The sequence below is a fragment of the Alligator sinensis genome, unplaced genomic scaffold (assembly GCF_000455745.1).
Source record: "Alligator sinensis unplaced genomic scaffold, ASM45574v1 scaffold937_1, whole genome shotgun sequence".
Classification (NCBI taxonomy): Eukaryota; Metazoa; Chordata; order Crocodylia; family Alligatoridae; genus Alligator; species Alligator sinensis.
The window spans coordinates 432,289-451,973 of NW_005842257.1; the positions used below are offsets into that span (position 1 = coordinate 432,289).

General features: G+C 50.2%; 1 protein-coding gene and 1 long non-coding RNA gene across 3 annotated transcripts in view; one reads left to right on the top strand and one right to left on the bottom strand.

The window, feature by feature from the left end:
- Positions 1–19,679, bottom strand: part of LRIG1 (leucine rich repeats and immunoglobulin like domains 1) — a 106,349-nt gene extending 86,670 nt beyond the window's left edge. Inside the window, exon 1 of one of the 2 annotated variants that reach the window (XM_006027619.3) lies at positions 19,390–19,679. In XM_006027619.3, coding sequence (XP_006027681.1) covers positions 19,390–19,580 — 191 coding nt within the window. In that variant the 5' untranslated portion in view covers positions 19,581–19,679. Of the gene's footprint in view, positions 1–3,041; positions 3,605–19,389 lie in introns of those variants that run through there. The other variant, XM_025208866.1, reaches the window with a different exon arrangement.
- The window catches only part of LOC112550929, a 4,550-nt gene continuing 2,586 nt past the window's right edge, over positions 17,722–19,685 (top strand). The window contains exon 1 of the long non-coding RNA XR_003095014.1: positions 17,722–19,116. This is a non-coding gene — a long non-coding RNA (uncharacterized LOC112550929). The remainder of the gene's footprint in view (positions 19,117–19,685) is intronic.

Below are 19,685 nucleotides of genomic sequence, written 5' to 3' on the forward strand. Positions count from 1 at the left end.
AAACGAGAACAACAACAACAACAACAAACTGCTGGCTAATAGGATTCGACTCTGCTGCTATCGTGCCCCTAAATAAACCGGCTGCATTTTAGGTAGACGTGAAGGATTTTAAGCGTGCAATCCTGCCAACATTGCACAATGAAGCTGGATGTCAGGAAGCAGCCTCATCCCACTGAGATGCAGGGTTTGGAGAGCACGAGGGCCTTGCGTGGTTTCAAGCGCGGCTCTATCCGAGCACCTCCCCCCCCCCCCCCCTTTTTTTTTTTTTTTTTTTTTTTTTTTTACTGCTTTTATCTTCACAACCTCCCCAACAAGGTAGGGAAGAGCTACTGTCCCCACTATACGTATTAGGAGCTGAGGCACACTGATAAGTGACAGGGCCAAGGTCAAACAGGAGTCTGTGGCAGGGTAAGGAACTGAAAGTGGGTCTCCAAAGGTCCTGGCTCGCATGTTGACTCACAAGGCTAACTTCTGCTGGCTTTCTGGGACCTGCATACTTAACCACAATGCTGTCTATCCAACACCGCTCATCCTAGAGAACAGCTCCTGAGATTTATCCCGGTTGGGCCTAATGCTCCTCAACCGCTACTTCTGGTACCCGCTCTCCAAAGCTGTTGTAATGCGCATCAAAACAAGGCCAAAATGAATGCCGACATCCAACTCATCCTACATTCTGCTTACGCTTTAGATATAATGGTATTATGTCAAAAAATATCCACGGAAGGAAAAGCCCTTCAAGAAAAGCCAGTGGGATCACGCCCCGTTCCCCAAACTGCGAAACTTCAGCTTTAGGGTTCTCGCCTCAAATTATTCTGCCAGACTCAATCTGATCTGCTTTACCGCTCTAACGAATTCTGCAAATACGCCACGAACTTTAAGCTGCATCGTGTGCGTGTGCGCGCGCCTACACGTCCAAGCACGCGTCTGTTTTTACAGCGGGAGAAAAGAAAAAGCCTCTTATAAAATATGCAATTTCCAGATTTGCAAACAGCTACCAGATGTAAAAGAATTCATACATGATTCATGCGCCATGACAAGTGTGTAGACACCGAATCTGGAGGAAGACCATCTCCCTCTTGAGCGCAAGCTTAGTCAGATATGCTCTGCCGAACAAAGGTTTGTTTTCAATTATATTTCAGATTCTTCTAACAATAACTGTGTGGCGTCTGGCACCAACACATCCGAGCCTTTGAAGTGGTTCTCAACTTAAACAGGAAAAAAAGGGGGGGCTGGGAATCAATCAGCAATTTTAGTTTTAAGTCAGCCCTTCTCCCAGCAAAGAAAACATTAGCACAGCATTTTGGACTTTCCATCGCGACTTCTATACCTAAAGCAAATAAAAAAAACAAAACAAAACACATTCAGATTGGGAGGAAGATAGTCGGGGGCTCTGCTGGCTGGCTTTGCTTCGTCTCAGATCTTTTCACTATTTGAGCAAAATTAGTGACTATAAAATATGCTGGACTGACAGTACTGGGGAAAAAAAAAATATATATATATATTTACACACACACACACACACACACACACACACCTTCTACCCCCAGGGCAGATAGATCGATGGCACTGCTGCAGGATTCAACCCCAGCTTCCTAAGGTCACTTCTCAATAAGAAAAATGACTTATTTGTTCATTAACAAGTCTTCTTTGCTCCTTTGCTGTGAGACGCAGCGGTGTGGCTATTCCTGCTTTACGGAAAAGAAACAGGCACAGAGAGACAAAGTGCAAGACCCAAAAAGGGACATGGACATTGTCACTTTAAACATCTAACTTCCAGGTGCCCGGAGTCTGATCTGGCAGGCATTCACGGGAGCAGGTCTGCTGCACTGTAGATCCTGGGAGCTGCCTAGGACCGAGACGCTTCTGGACAGGAGCCAGGAGCAACACATTAGGTGCTTAGGGAATGGCGCTGGGCACCTACGGAGAGAAACGGGGGGGTGGCCGGCGCTGCATTTCAGGGCTCAGGTAGATTTTGGGTGCCTTAATGGTCGTTTGTGGACCTAACCCTAAGTGGTTTGGACAAGGCCACACAGGAAGGCAGTGGCAGAGTAGGAACCCAGGATTTTCCGAATTCCAGCCTAGCCCCCTCCCCAGCTCGCCATCCTTCTTCTTCCTCCCTTCTGCAAGCACGTTTTGTTTGCAGAGTTGTGGTTTCCCAGCATCGGAGCAGAACCACTTCTAGCATCAAAAGAATAAGAGCCCCCCCCCCCGCCCTGTTCCACAACAGGTCTGGGCGTTGGTTGAATTGGGCTAGGATTGCATTTCCTGTTTGATCACTTCAAATCCAAAAGATACACAGTCAAACGTCTTATCCGCCTTCCCTGTGCCACGTACAAGCCGTACCAGCTGGTTCGGTCGCGCCGGGCAGCTTTCGGGAAGCGTTTGGTGGCTCGAGACATCCTCAGAATGTCAAGAATTTGCTTGAGACGGCGAAAGCCGCTCTGTTTTACAGAGGCACGCTCAAATGTGGGCAAAATCTAGGCATTTCGCTTGCAGGCAGCAGAAAGCTTCAGCGCCCGGCTGAGAGCCAAACAAGGAAGTCGGGAGGTGAAAGAAGTTGGGGGCTTCTCGTCAGCGCAGTGGTTTCACAAGCATCGCCTGAACTAGATTTCCAACTATTTGAGTGGGTTTAATAAAAGAGATCCGATTTACCCAGAGAACCCCGTCTGCCCACGTCTTTGGACCAACACGGCTACAACCTGCACACCCAGAATATAATTTCACCTGCTTTGTGATGTGCCAGGGAAGCCTGCACGCGCCTGGAAAAACTGCAGGCTCGGGGCGCTGCCCTAAGCCAGACATTAATGCATAAAATGAACGTCTCCCTCGCTTTTTCAGAGTTGCGCTCTGACCAAGCTACCTCAAGCTCAGAAGGAGCCCGAAAGCTTGCAAAGAACTATTTCTCCAACTACTGAGTTGGTCTCATAAAAGATGTTGCGTCTACCCCACGAACCTCACCTGCCTTGAGCTCAGAAGAGCCCTCTCCTCCCAATGCCTCCAAACTCCTCAACCCTTTTGCAACAAAACATGTGGTCACGAACCTAACTGCAAGATCCCTCCTCGGTGCACCACGATGGGCAGGATTAAGGGCAGAGCACATCAGGGAAAACGTTTCCTTCCAAGTCTCCAGGACCCCCAATTTGGCTGTCACGATTCTGGGCTGAATAAAGGGCACCGCACTGAGCCAACACACTTCTGCAGCTAGGAGACACGGCTTCGGCACTCAGGTGTGTTGCACACCACGTCATGGGTTTCCTCTGTCCCATGCAAATGTTGACCTGGCTCATTCACCTCGACTTGCAAGTGAAGCCGTGCGGCTCCGAACAGGCAGGGGATCGCGTGAATGACAAAAAGGGGACGGAGTATTATACTGCAGCTCAACTTGAGCGAGGGTCTCCCCCCCACGCCCCACGGGACGGCCTTATTGCTTCGTTCTCGGCAGAACGAGCAGCAGCAAGGAGCCTTTTGGATCGCTCCTCCAAAACAAATGCTAATTCCAGGAGAGGCTATAACGTCCCTCCGTAGCAGCTGGACCAGCCTCTGCAACAACAGATCCTGCATCTGCAACCTCCAAACACCCTCTGCAGAAAGCTGGCGCGGAGGACTTCGGGACGGAGCAGGCCAGCGCATTTACAAAACCGTTTGGAGCTCTTTCCGAACCCACGCGAGAAACCCCCAGCCTGCAAAGCTTTTCCCGGCCTCGGGGAAACATTTCCTGGAAAGACTGCGCTTCTCTGGCTGTTCACAAACAGCGCAATTGTGCTCTGGAAGAGCGAGCCCGACTGGGAAGGAGTCGGGACGCTGCAGGCTCCAACAGCTAGGACAAAAGGGAAGGCAGCTGATGGAGACAGGCTCCTGATGCGCCAAACCCGACGGTTTAATAACCGGTGGGCAGAACCGTGCAGGAAACCGTGGAGGAAGTCACTGGAAGTTGTCGAACAGGGACGCTTCCACGCTGCGTTTCCAAACGTCCAGGGCTGAATTCCTCCTTTATTTTCCCTGTGCCTCTTACAAAGCAAGCGCTGGACTTGTGGCTTAATTAACAGGCAGCCTGAAAAAGTTCAGCTGCCATTGAGAAGCAAGGAAGGGGTGGGAAAAGAAAAAAGTGATTTTCTGAATTTACGACAAGTCGAAATGGCTTAATCAAGCACAGTCTGTTCCCCAGTAAGCCTCGTCTTGGCGCGAGGATCTCACACGGGGGTGCCACGGCCCTCGCCTTTGGGCTGGCTCCAGCGCTTGCAGCTGGAAGGGGAACAAAACAAGCGAACGATGGCAACTGGAGTCCCTCCGGGAGCCCTCAGCTAGTTGTCAACCTGATGACTCTATTAGGAGGTAAAGACCTGCAAGCAAGGAAAGGAAGAGTGAGGGGTAGCTTGGTAGGATGAGTGTTTTGTAGTAGGTGAAGATTAAAAATTCCCCAAAAGAGGGTTTAAAATGGTAGGGTGGTTTAGCAGGTGAAGATTTGGGATTTTTTTTTTTTTTTTAAAGCGTTAAAAATGGTACGGTGGGAACAAAGAGCTCAAATCCATTTGTTAGCATCTGTATGTAGTGCCCCCCCACTCAGGAAAAGACATGGCCTGGCTCGCGGTGTAAGGCCCCAGTCATGCACCGTGTTGTTGGGAGTCCTGGGGGGGTTTAAAAGAATCACAGAAAATGAGGGTTGAAGGGACCTCGGGAGGTCACATCTAGTCCAACCCCTGCTCCAAGCAGGACCAGCCCCAACTACATCATCCCAGCCAAGCCTTTGTCTACCCGGGTCTTCAAAACTTCCAAGGATGGGGAGTCCACCACCTCTCTGGGTAAACCATTCCAGTGTTTTACTACCAAAGCTTTTCCTACTATCCAACCTCAACTTCCCTTGCTGCAGCTGGAGCCCATTGCTCCTTGTCCTGTCACCTGCCCCCACTGAGACCAGTCCAGCTCCATCCTCTTTGCAGCCCCCCTGCAGGGAGCTGAAGGCTGCTATTTAATCCCCCTCGGTCTTCTCTTCTCCAGACTAAATCAGCCCAGTTCCCTCAGCCTCTCCTCACCAGTCATATCCCCCAGCCCCCAAGCCATTTTTGTTACCCTCCACTGGACTCTCTCCAGTGTGTCCACATCCTTTCTGCATTGGGGGGCCCACAACTGGACACAGGACTCCAGATGTGGCCTCTCCAGTGCTGAATAGAGAAGAATCACTGCCCTCAATCTGCTGGCAATGCTCCTACCAATGCAGCCCACGATGCTATTAGTTTTCTTGGCAACAAGGGCACATATTGGCTCATTTGCCCATTGGATTTGCCGTGAGAGTCGGAGAGAGCACTGGTGACCCAAGAGCTGTTACGGAGGCACAGGCCACCGCAGGGTCTCTCTGCATCTGCAGCAGGTCACCCAACATCCAAAGGACTTTCCCCCAGCTAGAAGCTGGGGCAGGTGTGGGGAGAAGCCCAGATGCGCTCTGATGGAAGAGGCTGATCCAAGGCTAGGACAGCACAGAGCGCTGCACATACCCTGGCAAACATCCTGGCTCCCTGAGGAGGTAAAAAGCCTCCTTTGCTGTTTTATGGATGGAGAACAGGAAGCCAAGGAGGCCCTGCTTCAGATCCCAGAGGGAGGCAATATTTGGATAAGGCTACAAATCCCACCATCGAAAGGAGATGCAGCAACGGTGCGAGTATGCACCAGATCCTCTTCTGCTGTCACTTTTCATTATTCATAATTTCTGGGAGCCCCGGGCAAGGATCACAACCCCAGCGTGGCACCAACTGCACGACCCAATCAATCCTTGCCCCAAAGACTTGCCTAAGCTGCAAGAAGGCAAAGCTAGCCCCATGTGCAATACTTGCTATTTGAAGACTACACGAGTCAACTGAGCAGATGAACAGGCCTCCCGTCACATTTGGCAGAAATGCCGTTCGAGCCGAAACGGGCACGAAAACGTGGCCCCCGAGAGAGGAGGCTAGAACGAAGTCAGAGCGGCTTGTGCAGGGCCTGCTCCGAGGCCCAGCAAAATGGATGGAAAGCCTCCCAGATGACTTCGCTGGGAGTCGAATCAAGCTGCGGAGAGATAAACAAACACAGGCTTTCTGCAAAGCTCCAGGAGTCGACGCTGGGCTGGTACGTGCCACGGCAGCCGCAAGGACGGCTTGTCAGTTGTCTTGTTAAACAAGACACAGACAAAGTGCTAACACTCGAGATACAAGGGCTGGGAAACTTGGAGAGAGAGAGATCTCCGCTGCAAAACAGCTCTGCACCCCTCCTCCCAAATGGGAGAAGGAGTTTGCCTCTCCCTGCTTGCACACGTGCTTGGAAAGTCTGCACAGGTTCACTCCAAGTCCCCGTAGCACTTCTTACCTAACCCAGCAAAGAGAGAGGGGAAAAAACCCCACAGGCATGCTTTCAGCACTGAGACTTGGAATCCAAAGCCAACTCGATCCAAAACAATAAAATAAAATTCAGCATCGTTCAATGGCCTTCGACTGTTCTGCGTAAAACAAACCCAACGTCTTGAGCCCGACTGCTGGAAAGTGGGAAGGCAGGATGGAAAGAGGGGGGAGGCAGGATGAGAGAGAATTAAAGATAAAAGGAGCCACGCAACTGGTCTCGCTGGTTCTCAAGTCAGAGACAGCCAAGAGATTTGTTTTTCTAAATTATTATTTAATGCTGTACGTGACTTCCAGGCAACAGATATAACCCAAGAGGAGATAAACATCCAAATACATATCACAGAAAGATTTGCAGGCTCTTATTTTGTTAAACTTTGCTTGTCATGAGAGAAGTACTGCATCCTTGCTTATTAGGCATCTAGACAGGACCGGCGCACAAAAGTCTTAGCTAAAATGAAATGCTAGGGCACACGTTGTTCCAAGATGAATCGCTGTATGTCTGCACACGTTTAAATCCTCCGAGACGGGAGAGCGGCATCCGCTTTGCTGAAAGAAATGAAAGACTAGCGCTGATCTGAATCTGCACCGTGGTTCAGAAGGGGACAAAGGTTGATCAACACTTCCACAGATAACCCTATCTTTGGGGACCAGGTGGGATAGCTGGGGAGGCACGCACATAGGAGGCGATGAAGAAACAAGCCTGCCCCGATCCCATCATGGAAGCAGAGTTCAGTGCCACGGCTCTGGACCACGGCCATGCAACTACTGCCATAAAACAGGTGCAGGAATAATAAAAAAGGTGCTTGGCAGAGAAGGCGGCAAAGAGGGCCATGGGAACTTTCCTGAAGCACGATACCACCCCATTTGTCTCCAGAAGCCATCTCCCTTCCCTTAGCAAATGACAGAGCAGTGAAGCCACCCTGGGGACTGAGCCTGCATGGGCTCACCTGGCTCCCAAGCACACGGGTGTGCATAAAGGGATGTGAAGGAACCGGGCAGCCACGTCCCATTGAACTGAGCCCGATGCAAATGCCTCGCTACCCTAGCCCTGCTCTTGGTGCGGAGGCCGAGCCAGGAAGCATTACACCTTGCCCTCCACCTCTGACACCTGTAACCTAATTGCTACGCCCTGGGCACGATTACCTGCACTCTCACAGCTCCTAACCCCTGAAGGGATCGCAGCCGGGCCAGGGAGATTCAAATGCAGCTGGGGAAAGCAAAGCAAACGTGGGCGCGTGGCACCCGTGTTACCGAGGGAAGCAGGGGCTAGCTTCGACTCAAGACAGGTTTTCCTCCATTTTCCCTAACTCAGCTCGCCGTGCACGCGCGCACAGAGGCAGCAATGTTTGGACAACTGGAACACATTTAAGGGGGGCGATTTTGCACGCAGCTTCCAGCCAGGCAGTTTCCTATGATGTCCATGTTATTACCCATGATCGAATTCACAGACCAGCAACCCTAATGCGTTAGGTCTTCTCCCACCTCTTCTCTGCTGCCGGGGTGGTACGCAAGCCCCGTTCGAAAGCAGTCAGTCCACGAGACCACCTCCGCCCCGCCATCACTCCTAAGCCCTCCATCACTTTTGGAGGCCGGGTCCATTAGACCAGAGAGAGCAACCCTGGGCCTCGTTTAAACACGAGTGCGACAGGCATCCTTCCTGCTCGATGGCCGGACGCAGCCCAAATAATGTTGCCTTCACTCTTACTGAATGCAAAAGTCCTTGGCCTTTGTGCCGACACTAATCTCGGAGGCTGTGCGCAGTTTCACTTGTGCCGGAGATCAAACTGCATTAGCTCAACTGTTTCAAATATGGTATAAACACGCTCCGATAGGCCAGGCACGACGTTGGAGAACGATTTTCTAGATGACAGATAATGCAGAAAAACCTTTGTTTATGTTGGCAGAAGACATCCTAGGACATGGGTTGTTGATTTTTTTTAAGCCAAAGCTATAAAACAGTCTAGTCTATGCTGGCCACGCTCAATAGGCTTCGAGCCACCAGCAACTGCCTTTTGAAACAGGTTCATTAATAGTTTGATTTCTACTGCTGATGGCAAAGTCTCTAGGGACACTGAGGACAAAGAGTGCCTATCCCAACGGGTTGGTATCTATGAGGGCTCCTGTAATAATATACAGGATCTGAACAGGCCTTGTTTGCAGTCAAAATGCTCCCCTAATTAGACCAGTTAATCTAAGCCCCTTTGAGCTCGGGAGGGACGCGGATCTGGACTTTGTGTTTTAAGCCATTTGCACTCTTGTCCCCTAGTCCAGCTGGGAGGTCGTCTTCAGCCGTTCTTCCACGGACCAAAAAAAGTGCAGAGGGAACCACATAGGAGATTTCACAATAGCCTTCCTACCTGGACTCAAAACCGTGACGCTCAAATTTGGATGAAGCACGTCCTTTCCAAATCTGAAACGGTTCGCCTCCAAATAGGCTCCTTCGTGTGAAGTCAAGCAAAGCGTTCGCTACAAAATGCTTACCATTAAAAAGAGAGCAAGAGAGATCCTTTATAACAGCTGGTCCCCAGCTTCCCAAACTTTATTTTATTGCATCAACAGAGCACCAGATCATTTCGAAGCAGGGGCGGTGTTTGCAGTGTAAGCAAATCCTAGTTGCAATACAAGTGGCACTACCCCAAAATAATGGCACAAAGAATGTCTCTCCTAAAACCCTGGCTCTTGAATCTCACAGCTTTTTAGCCTGAAGGCACCGTGCCATTTTTTAAATGCAACCCACTCCATGAAAGGATGCTCTAGAAAACCTATAGCTCTGCATAAAAGCTGTCAGTCTTATAAAGGCTCTTTGATACTTTCCTACTGAAATCGTCACAAAGCTGATCTCAGCCAACTACCAAAATACACCGACTGAAAAGCAGCTCGTGACACTGGTGCAAATAACTAGTAATTATATTCTAGCGTCCAAGTGGATTAACACTTTACAAAAAAAAAAAAAAAAGAAGACAGATGGCTCCAGTTTACCAGGCACTGCCTTAAATTACTACTCAAATGGAGAGCACAGAAGTCATCGCAGTACTTGGATTAAATACAATATAATTATCAGAACTTGAGACGGGTACCATTAAAATATTAGTCCAAGTTTCGGGATCGCTCAAAGAATTGCCCAACCGCAGATTGAGAGACAACGTGCTGAAAATATAAAAAGGCACCGTAATATATTACACGTGTCATGGTCACGCTCTGAAGTGGAAGAGGTCTGGGGGTAATAGGACTTCAGATGCAGAAAGGGCAATGCAGCCCTCACTCTCCTAACAGATGTCCCAATACTAATGGAGCCGTCTTTTTGTTCGGTGCCTGTACAGCACCTAACGTGCCGGCATCCTAGCGCCACGATTCAGGTCCCTGCGCACTATGAGGAGAGGAGTCAGGGGAAGCAATGCCACGTGTGATATGCCACCGGCGCTTTTCATTTGTTCACTTAGCAAATGGTAGCGTTCAGTCATTTCACAACACACCTACCAGTCACGGGGTGTGAACTCACACGCTCCTCCCACGTGTCTCTTTTTATTTATTTTTTGCTTAGGGTGCAAGTATTTATGGCCTGGTCTGGCATCCCCTAGACACCCAGAAACTCCTCGACCTCAACAAGAGGCCAAAAGGCACTGAGAAGGCAGGACCCGGCCGCGAGGTCTGCCCCTTCCCCTGGCAGCAGGACTGGGGTGGCATACAGAGGAGCTACGCAGAATAGGAAGGAGGGCAGCACCATGCAGGGGATCCGTGCACAGCGATGTAATGGGGATTAGGAGAGAAGAGCTCCCCATGACATGATCACATGGGTGTCCCAACTCACCTTGCACCCCATGCCAGATCCAGACCAGAAGGCTTTGTGGGTCAAATCCAGCCCAAACCCAGGGTAGCAGCAGTAGCAGTTCTGGCTCTGACACAGGGTGCACCGTGCACCTCCAAACCCCACCGCCTACCCCGTGCCATGGCAGCAGCTCTCTCTCTGGCACGAGGCACATGGCAGCAGCAAGTCCAACCTAGGGCACTGGGCTGCAGCCGTGCGATGGGCAAAGCAGTTGGAGGGTGATCGGGGCTGCATCAGCCCTCACTCGCTCTCCTGCTGCCGATCGCCCTGGATTCTGCGCCAGGCTGCTCCCCACCTTCCAGCATCCCGCAGGTCGCCTGACCGGCCAGGGAGAACCGCTCCGTGGGCCAGATCCAGCCTGTGGGCTGCACATTTGACAACCTGCACTATCTAATTAAAGGCCTCAGAGTCCTTATGCTGAACTAACAGCTATGGGAAACCTTTCCGGAGCAATTTTCCTCAACATCCCTTTACCAAGCATAATTTCGCCCAACCAAAGCCACGTGTCCCTGAACAACCTAGGCTGCAGTGGCTCTAAACCAGCCGCAGGGCATTTCTGTAAGCCTGGATAAGCCTCAGAGTTGCAGGAAAGGTTTCTTTCTTGTTTTCGGGGGTGTTGCTCATCCACGATGCACAGGTAAGGAGGAAATTTAGTACAACTATCCAGCTATGACCAAACTCTGTACAGGTATGCAGAACCTTATGCTTTGGGATCTCCCTTTACACAACCCACGTTCCTCCCCCCCCAAACACACATTTATTTGGAGAAGAGGCTTTCCACTTTTCCCTACCCTGCACTTGTGAGACAGAAAGAAAATGATGTCAACTCAAAACCCAACGCTGCATCCAGTTTCCTAGATGAAATCAAAATCCAGGGCCCTCGGGGTGCTCTGTGTGCTTACATGCTATTAAACTGCTCCTGACAACCTGCTAAGGGTCCTCTATCTATACCCCTCCACTATCAGACTGATCCATATCAAACCAGGCTCTTTCATGGGCCGTATTTTCCCTGGCCCAAGTCATCTGGATTTGCACTAACCCCATTTGAGCAGCCTCTCTCCATGGAGAGCAGCCACACCACAAAACGCAGGAGTGATTGCATTAGCAGGACCTGATGATTGTGTCAGCAAACCAGCCAGTCCTGCTAGCAAGTGCTGGATCCGATAGGGAAGGCACCCCAGACAAAAGCACTTCCAAGTTTCTCAGCCTGGATGGGACTAGAGTTAGGGGGGGGGACTTTGGAGTTGACTGCAGTGAAAACAAGGCATTCATCAATCGTCTCCATGACCAGTGAGGAACAGAGGCATCAAGACAGATGTTCAACCCCACTGTGCAAGGTGAAAGCAGCCAGAAGTCAGATTTACTTGCTACCTGGGCTCCTGAAATTTAGGGCTTGACCATACCACCATGGCACTTTGCAGTTCACAGCTTCCTGGTGCCACCTGCAGCCAGGTGTAACGGCGAGAGCACACCTGGGGGAGCTCACCTGGGGGAAAGGATGCACACCTGCCGGCCAGCCCTGCACTGGGCGACTGTCAGGATGACAGAGGGCCACTTGTGTCTCCCAGCTCCTCGCCTGCAGCTGACCTGGACCAGGTCATTCAGGCACGCGCTTTGAGTTTAGCTCAGCTCGGCTTTTGTTCTCCTCCCCGAGTCAACTCTGCAGCAAAACTGGAGGTGAAAGTACGGGCAACCGGGGCCAGGTTTCCGTACTGCAAGCGGCAGGCAAATCGCCTAGTTACATGATCGCCTGGACCATTTCCTGAACTCCCAGCTACCGCCAGGATTTCATGCCCCGTCCTGCAAGCCCTCTGGGAACTCGACACACGAGGCATTCAGAGGGTCAGGACGATGCTCGCTAAGGCTGCCTCGAAGCACGGCCTGCTCCGAGACTCGAGTACAGGCTTGGACATTTATCTGAGCAGGGAAGGTAGCTTCCTCGCACGCTTAAAACGAAGCATGTGCTGAAGCACTTGCACGAGTCGGTGTCTAAGCTCCAAAATCCACATAGTTCCCTGCTAGGCCTGTTTTAACCTCTCGTTTCCAGGAGACCGACATAAAAGGGACCAATTTCAGGAGCTGCTCCTTCTATCGCTCCCCTAGTGGGAACTCCTCGGGGGGGGAAAATTGAGCAGTCCAACGGTCTGCACAAGCGAAGAAAAATATGAAGTTATATTTTTTCCCAGAGAACAATTACTGGTGCATTTGCCTCCCGGATGCCTACTGAGACACTTGTTTCCCTGCCTGGGAATTTGCCCGTCGCTGCTCCTCCTTCTCCCATCTCCCCAACCATTCATCCTCCCCTGGTCAAGCGGCGCCCATTGTAAAGGGCGCTGAATATTAACACAGCCCATTGAGCGCTCGCTCCCTTTGTACAGGACCCGTGTGTTTCAAGCGGCAGGCAGTGTGGAGAGGAAAAGCCCCGCGTGATTAAAGGCCATGAAGTTTCTAAGAAGAAGGGAGGAGCAAATACGGGCAATTCTTCTGTGGTCCTAGAGCACGTTCGTTAGGTGACACCCCATTTGGATCAAATTTACCGCATTCAGGCTTCCTTGCTAATCCCGCCCAGAAAACAGCACAGCTCTCCACCGACCCAGTCTGCCCGGTTTTGCCCAACTTTCAATGCCTTCAGTGGTTCGGCCTGGGCATTAAGACCCGGGGAAAACTCTACGGGAGCAGAAGGGCTTATTGCAAGCACGGTTTCTCGGCAGCGGCCAGATCTGTCCCAAGCGTGCCGAGCACGGTCAATGAAGCCAAATGACAACGCACGCACATTCAAATGAGCCTCAAGACCGGTCATGAGAATGCAAATGGTGTGAGAGTATCCTAGTGGCACTCGTCTGCAGACACGCATGGTTGGGAAAGGGGCTTTGCGTGGTAAAGCCCACGTTTCAAGGGGGTGGATTTATAGCTCAGCAGTCAAAAGGAGGAGTCCCTCTGTTGGCAGTATCTAGAGACCCTGGGAGGGTCGGATAAGAAGAAGAGGGGGGGAAAACTGGATTGCAAGCTTCATTAGGAGCGTCGTTCTGGTTCTGCTTTTCCTAGAGCCAAGTCTCCAGGTGCAATGCTGATCTGCCACATGGACCCGAACCCTACCCGAAAAGCTGAACACCTGCCACGTTTCTTTCCCCTAGGGGAGTTATGTCATTCTGTCACTAAGGTCAACTGCGGTTTCTGGCAAGAGCTGTTCCTCTCGCTTCCTGCCCGTGGCTCCCTTTGAACTCCTGAAAGATCGGAGCTGGACTGGGGACTCAATCCACTGCTTTAGCAACACAGCAAAGCAGCAGCAGCCCTGGAGGGAGGAGATGGCTCTGGGAATTTGCTGAAAATTGTAGCATCCTTCCCCTGGGCATGAAAAGGGGAGGCACCATGGGACGGCCTGCACCCCACTCCTCTTGCCTGGGAGAGCCTCGCTGCAGAGCTAGTCTCCAAGCCCCTCAAAGCACAGCGATTCTGGGAAAGCTCCCAGCACAACCAAGACCTCCTCTGCTGACCCCAGCACCGCTGCAAAGGGGCTTGGCACCATCTCACCCCCAGCAAGTCTTACTTAATCTTCGTTCCCTTCTTTCAGCAGGGTTGGAAGTGAGACGTGCGAAGCCAGCCCTGCCAGGATCATTCTCTTCTCTTTTTATAAGGTCATCAAATGCATTTCCCCCACTCTAACTTTCCTTGGATTGAGCATCTCAGCTGCCAGTGCCCTGCCTGTAGTTAGTTAATACATGCAGAGCAAGTCCTAAGAAAAAGCAGAGGCACTTTTCCCATGCACAGGTCCAATCCCCTGTTACAGCTACCTGCCAGAACCATCTCAAGATGTGAACGGTAGCTTCAAACCTGTCCAACCTGAGTAAGGCTCAACAGGGCATGGCAATTAAGCATGCTATGACTTCAAGCACGTGTGCCATTAAATTGGCTTCAACAGGACCTGCTCACAGCAATGCAAGCTCAACTGGGGGCTTAAGGCCAGACTTCCAGAGGTTCTTCAGTACCTGAAGGTGCAGACTGGCTGAGGTACTTTTCTCCATCTCTAGGTACCTAAAAACCTTGCTCTAAATGACGGAGGGGCTTGTTTTCAATGGGGGCAGATGACAGAACAAGGAGCAATGGTATCTAGTTGCAGCAAGGGAAGTTGAGGTTAGATATTAGGAAAATGCTGTCACTAGGAGGGTAGTAAAGCCCTGGAACAGGTCACCCAGAGAGGTGGTGGTGGAAGCTCCATCCTTGTAGGTTTTGAAGACCCGGCTAGACCAAGCCTTGGCTGGGATGACATAGTTGGGGCTGGTCCTGCTTTGAGCAGGGGCTTGGACGAGATGTGACCTCCTGAGCTCCCTCCCAACCCTCATTGTCTAGGACTGTGCAACTTTCAATGAGTTAGGCCCTTAAGCCATTTGGGTATTTCTGCAAATGAGACTGAAGACTAAGATCTGAAAAATGAGACTCGGGCCCCTAAATCACATGGGCATTTAGTGCCAAAAACAGCCTCCCCCCACTCTGATGTGTTGTGTAAAGAGAGATCCCAAAGCAAAAGTTTCTGCATCCCTGTACAGACCTTGGTAATAACTGGACAGTTGTAACACTCGATTCCCTCCTGAACTTTGCATCACAGCCACGCCATTGCATAGACATACCTGACCTGGCACGGTTTCCTATAGTTCCCCGAGTGCTTATGCCCCTTTTTATTTTCTCAAGTCTTTTTTAGAATGGCATTTCTCATGCAAGGAGCAAAAGGGGTGTCATGGCTCGGAAACTTTTCAGGCCTTTGTGGGCAATTCTGTTCTAGTCGGAGCAAAATCCTGCCCCGTGTAACTACACAGAAGAGGAGGCACTTCAGACCCGGCTGGAGCAGAGTTTTCATGTCTCCAAGCAGCAAACAATATCATCGTGAATGCAAAAAAAAGTAGTAAGGAAGAGAAGAGAGGTGTTAAAAGCAGTCCCCTTTCTCCATTTCATTTTGCTGCAATCACTGAAGCATGCGTCATGAATTTTGAACCCATTTCAATCTAAAGGGCCAGATTTTCATTTCCAGCTGGAGCTTTTTATATTCCACTCTGCTATAAATGATACACTTACACCCACTGTTAACCCCTTTCTGTTCCCCACACCCCAGCATAAATAAGGTTTGGGTGCCCAGGACATCCCACATGATTCCTAAAAGAAACTTGTTCTCTTTTTTTCCCCCCTGGCTGGAAAGTGATTTTTTTTTTTTTTTTTAATTGACTCTTTGCCATTCTTCACATTCAGGGGAAACGTGAAGAAAGAGAGAGCGCAGCAAAGAGCACATATTGCCTTAATGGCCGTAACACGTTGCCTGATCTGCAATAGTCATTTTGCTATGCCACAGCTCTGCACCTGGCGTTTCTGAGCGCGAAGCATTTTGTTCTTAAGCTCAGCACTGGAGCGTATGCCACGGATAATGTTCTAATGTAAATCAGGCTTCAGACTTCTTTAATATCTTTTGATGTCTAACTATCTCAAGCAGCTTCAAAGCCAGACAAGAGCTACAGAACAAGCCCTCAATGGATTTCGATTTTTCCAGAGATGCTGAACTTTTTCAGAGCTGCAAGTGGTTAACTGCAAAGCTTGCAAGGTGGCTCGGTGGTGTGGTTTATTAAGTAGACTGTACTTATGCCAAGCTGTTTCAACATCCTTCCCGTCCAGTGCTACTCAGGCAAAAGTTTTAAATTCTTATGTAACAAACTGTACTCAGAAAGTACATCGTGCTTTTGCAGACACGAATGGCCAGGACTTTGCTGCCAATTCCAAATACTTCCCCATACCTTAGCATACGAGCTACAAGTGACCACAGAGTATCGCCCTTTTCCAAACGAGGTCTTCATTTTGAACAAAACTTCTTAAACCTACAGGTGCCGCTAGCAACAATATGAGCTTTAAGTGACACTTCGTCAACAGGACCGTCGGTATTGGGGGGGGAAGTACAACTTGAGAAAAGCAATTTCAGATCTATAACAAATCTACAGGGCCATATTATTTGTTTAAACCGTTATAAATCTAATCTTAAAACATGCCGCGATGAACTCCAAGTATTGTTTAGGCATAATGGCTCTAATTATACAGTGAATTGTTGGGGAGAGCTTTTCAAAAGCACTCAGCTGGATTTAAGAGCATGATTCCCACTGACAGCCAAGAAGCCTTGCGCTCCTAAATCTCTTAGGCATTTTAGAAGAAGACTCTCTTGCTGAAAACTTTAAAAAGAAGTGTTAACAGGAAGATGGCAGGAGGTTTGAATCACGATAAAACGAACGTTTCCAGCTGTCAGAACTCTTTGACAGAGAATATTAAATATAGATGAAAACTGGCTGAGAACTACTTACTATCCAGCTTTCATGAGCATGTAAATCATACCACACTGATATGATACCATGCAACTTTCAGAACAAAATCTTTGCAATCGCCAAGCTTCTCTTTTTTAGATATGATACGGGAAGAGTGAATGAGACAAAGTATTAGAGATGGCCAGATATGAAAACCCTTGCAAAATTCAACGTTAACCCAAGACGATACTAAAGTGACAAACCATATTTTGTCTAAGCGGTTAAGAGAGCAACAGCCACGAGGCTGTAGAAGTCAGTGTGCACGTGCAATTGCTTCACCACGAAAATTGAAACTGAACTCAAAGCGTGTAAAAATCTGCTCCATATGAATAGGGCACCCCTCGGCATTTGCAAGCCTGACAAACGGACGGGGAAATGCAGTTCAAGTGCACTATTAATGCAATTTTTTTTTTAGGATGTGGCACTGTCCCACGATTAGAAAACGTGGGGGATTCCGAAATTATGCTCGGAAAATTAGGAACTGCCAAAATGGCATGAAGCAGACTGAACAACTCCCCAGGATAAGAGGACCCACAGTAACAGGTGAGCATGAGCTGCGCTTTCAAACAGAAAAGGGCCAAAGTCTACCCTCGGTTACACCAGAGTAACGCAGCCTGACACCTGCTAATCGCGTGGTCCTTCCACTGTAGCCAAGAATGAATAATGGCAAGTGAACCTGACAGATCTATAAGAAAATAATTCTACTTAATAACAAGTTGGATGGTCTCCAATAATCCTCCAGCGACTGTTTTCCTTCCTGGTAGATGCATGGTACAGCTTCATGACCAGGAGTCCTATGGATTCAATCACCTGTACATTTCTTCAGATACCCAAAGATTAAAAAAACCCAACCCTTTTTCCACTTCTTTTTGGAAAAGGCTAGGCAATGGTTAAGGCTATTTATTTATATAACCGTATGTGCGTATACATCCACTTTAGGCTCTTGTGCACTCTGCCAAGCAGAATTCAGGATCTGACAAAGTTAACCACATGTCTCCCGCTAGAGTTTCTGGGCTTTGCATGTCTCATTTTGGATTTCAGAGATCTTATTAAGTTCGAGTCAACAGTGGCACTTCTGACGTTACCGAACAGGCCGCTGCACTGCAAGTTACAGGACTCTGTACTGCTGCGCTACACTCATGGTATCTCTTTCTTTTTAATTTTCAGTATCTTTTTAGTAAAAAACAAAACTGCAGCAACTTTATTAGCTTTCACTTATTAGCTCTTGTTCAGTAAGTGCAAGGCACATTCCAATAACATGATCGCAGCAGGCAGCTCGGTACGTTCATAAAAGGAGAGAATCCAAAATCAGATTTCCCATTCATCTACCTTATTCCCAAGCCTCGCTTGAAAACCCCGCACGCTCCCCCCACACCGACTCCAGACCTCTTATAAAGCAACGTGCAGCACCGATACCCAAGTGTTTCTAATCTGCCGCAAGCTTGTTCCCCGTCCAAATCATTTCATCGTTTCATAAAACTTCTCCGGGCCTAAAAACTCAAGCCCTCCGATCCATATTTGGACACCTCAACCTGGGCACCGATTTTTCAGGACAGCCGAGCCGATCTATGGCAGTTCGAGTCCGTTTTGAAAAATCAGGTCGTTGGCTGAGATGTCCAAATATGGATTTAGGAAGAGAGGTGCAGGCACCCACGCTGGAAAGCTGGGCCTTTATAGGATTAGAGCATTAAAAAAAATCATAATAAAAACAAGCCACAACTCTTGCCCCGTGGATACCAAAAAAAACAAGGAATACACAAAAAGGACACTTCTTCCTAGTCCAGGTAAACTTTAAGAACAGCACAGCAACCTTTTATCTCCATCCTCCCTTCAGTTTTGAATTTGAATGAGGGGGGGGAAACATGAGATCAGTGCCGTAATTCCACACTGCGAAGCAAAAAAAAAGTATCAGAGCCAAGTCCAAACAGCTCTTAGAAGGCAGCAGCTAATGCCATTAAACTGGAAGGAAAAAGAAAGGCTGTTTTGGGTTGTTGGGTTTTTTTGGGTTTGTTTGTTGTTTTTTTTAAACACACCAAGCTAACAGGGGTGAACACACTTTGTAGAGTTAATGGAAAGTCAGAATAACCGATGTTATCCTGCCCAAACTCCGCTCGACTTTGCCCTCTTCGTCCAAATTATTTTCGGACCCGTGGAGCCGCTCTCTGTACCACCCCGCGAGCGCTGCGCGTAGGGAACGGCCTCGCTCACTTTGGGCACGACTCTCCCTGGAGCCCCACGAGAGAGCAACGCCGAGCGAGCAAACCACCCGTCTTCTTTGCAAGCCAGAGGGGAAAAGGATCACGGAGGAGATCCGCCCAGACGAACGCATCCTCCGCCGGCCAGCGGGCCCTTTCTCGGCATCACCAGCCCTGCAAGCGTCTCCCAAAGTTGGGGCACCCAGTAACGACGGCGGGGCAGACGGGGAGAAGCCACTTGCCGGGGTGCAAGAACTAACCCCCGACTCCAGCGGGGGCACGTGCGACTCCTGGCAGGGCAAGGGGTGAAAACAATGGAGAACAACACGAAGCGGGCGCCGGACCCTGCTCCAGCATCACCTCTCCCCAAAGCATCGCATACACCCCGACGGGTCGCTGGAGTGAGAATTACACACCGGACCCGGCAGGGTCTCCACCTCCCCCCGCCAAAACCTTCAAGAATCCTTGTACCAAATTCCTCATCCCCAGGAGAGGATTTGTGAACTCCCTGCCACTTGCTCCAGGATGCCAACACCCTCCCCTTGCTCCATGCTTTGCAAGCCCACCCCTGCAAAGCCGGAGGGGGGTCTGGGGCACCCCTTGCAGCCCCCGCACAGGGGCCAAACCCCCCCCCCCAGCCGGGTGCAGAGCAGGATCCGTGCAAGGGCACTTACAGCGAGGCGGGCCAGGCGGGCAGCCCCCGGGGCAGGGCGCCCAGCCCCCGGCTGCTGCAGTCCAGCAGGTCCCCGCTGCACGTGCAGTTGGCGGCGCAGCGCGGCGCCCCCAGGCTCAGGATCGGGCTCAGCATCAGGATCAGGATCGGGGCCGGGAGGGCCCTCAAGCTTGCCCCTCCCGGCTGCGCCATTTTGTATCCTGGTCCGCGGGAAGGGGCCCGACAGGGAGGGAAGGAGGCAGCGGCGGCGGCGGCAGGAGGAGGAGGAGAGTCTCTCCAGCTGGGACCGGGCTCGGG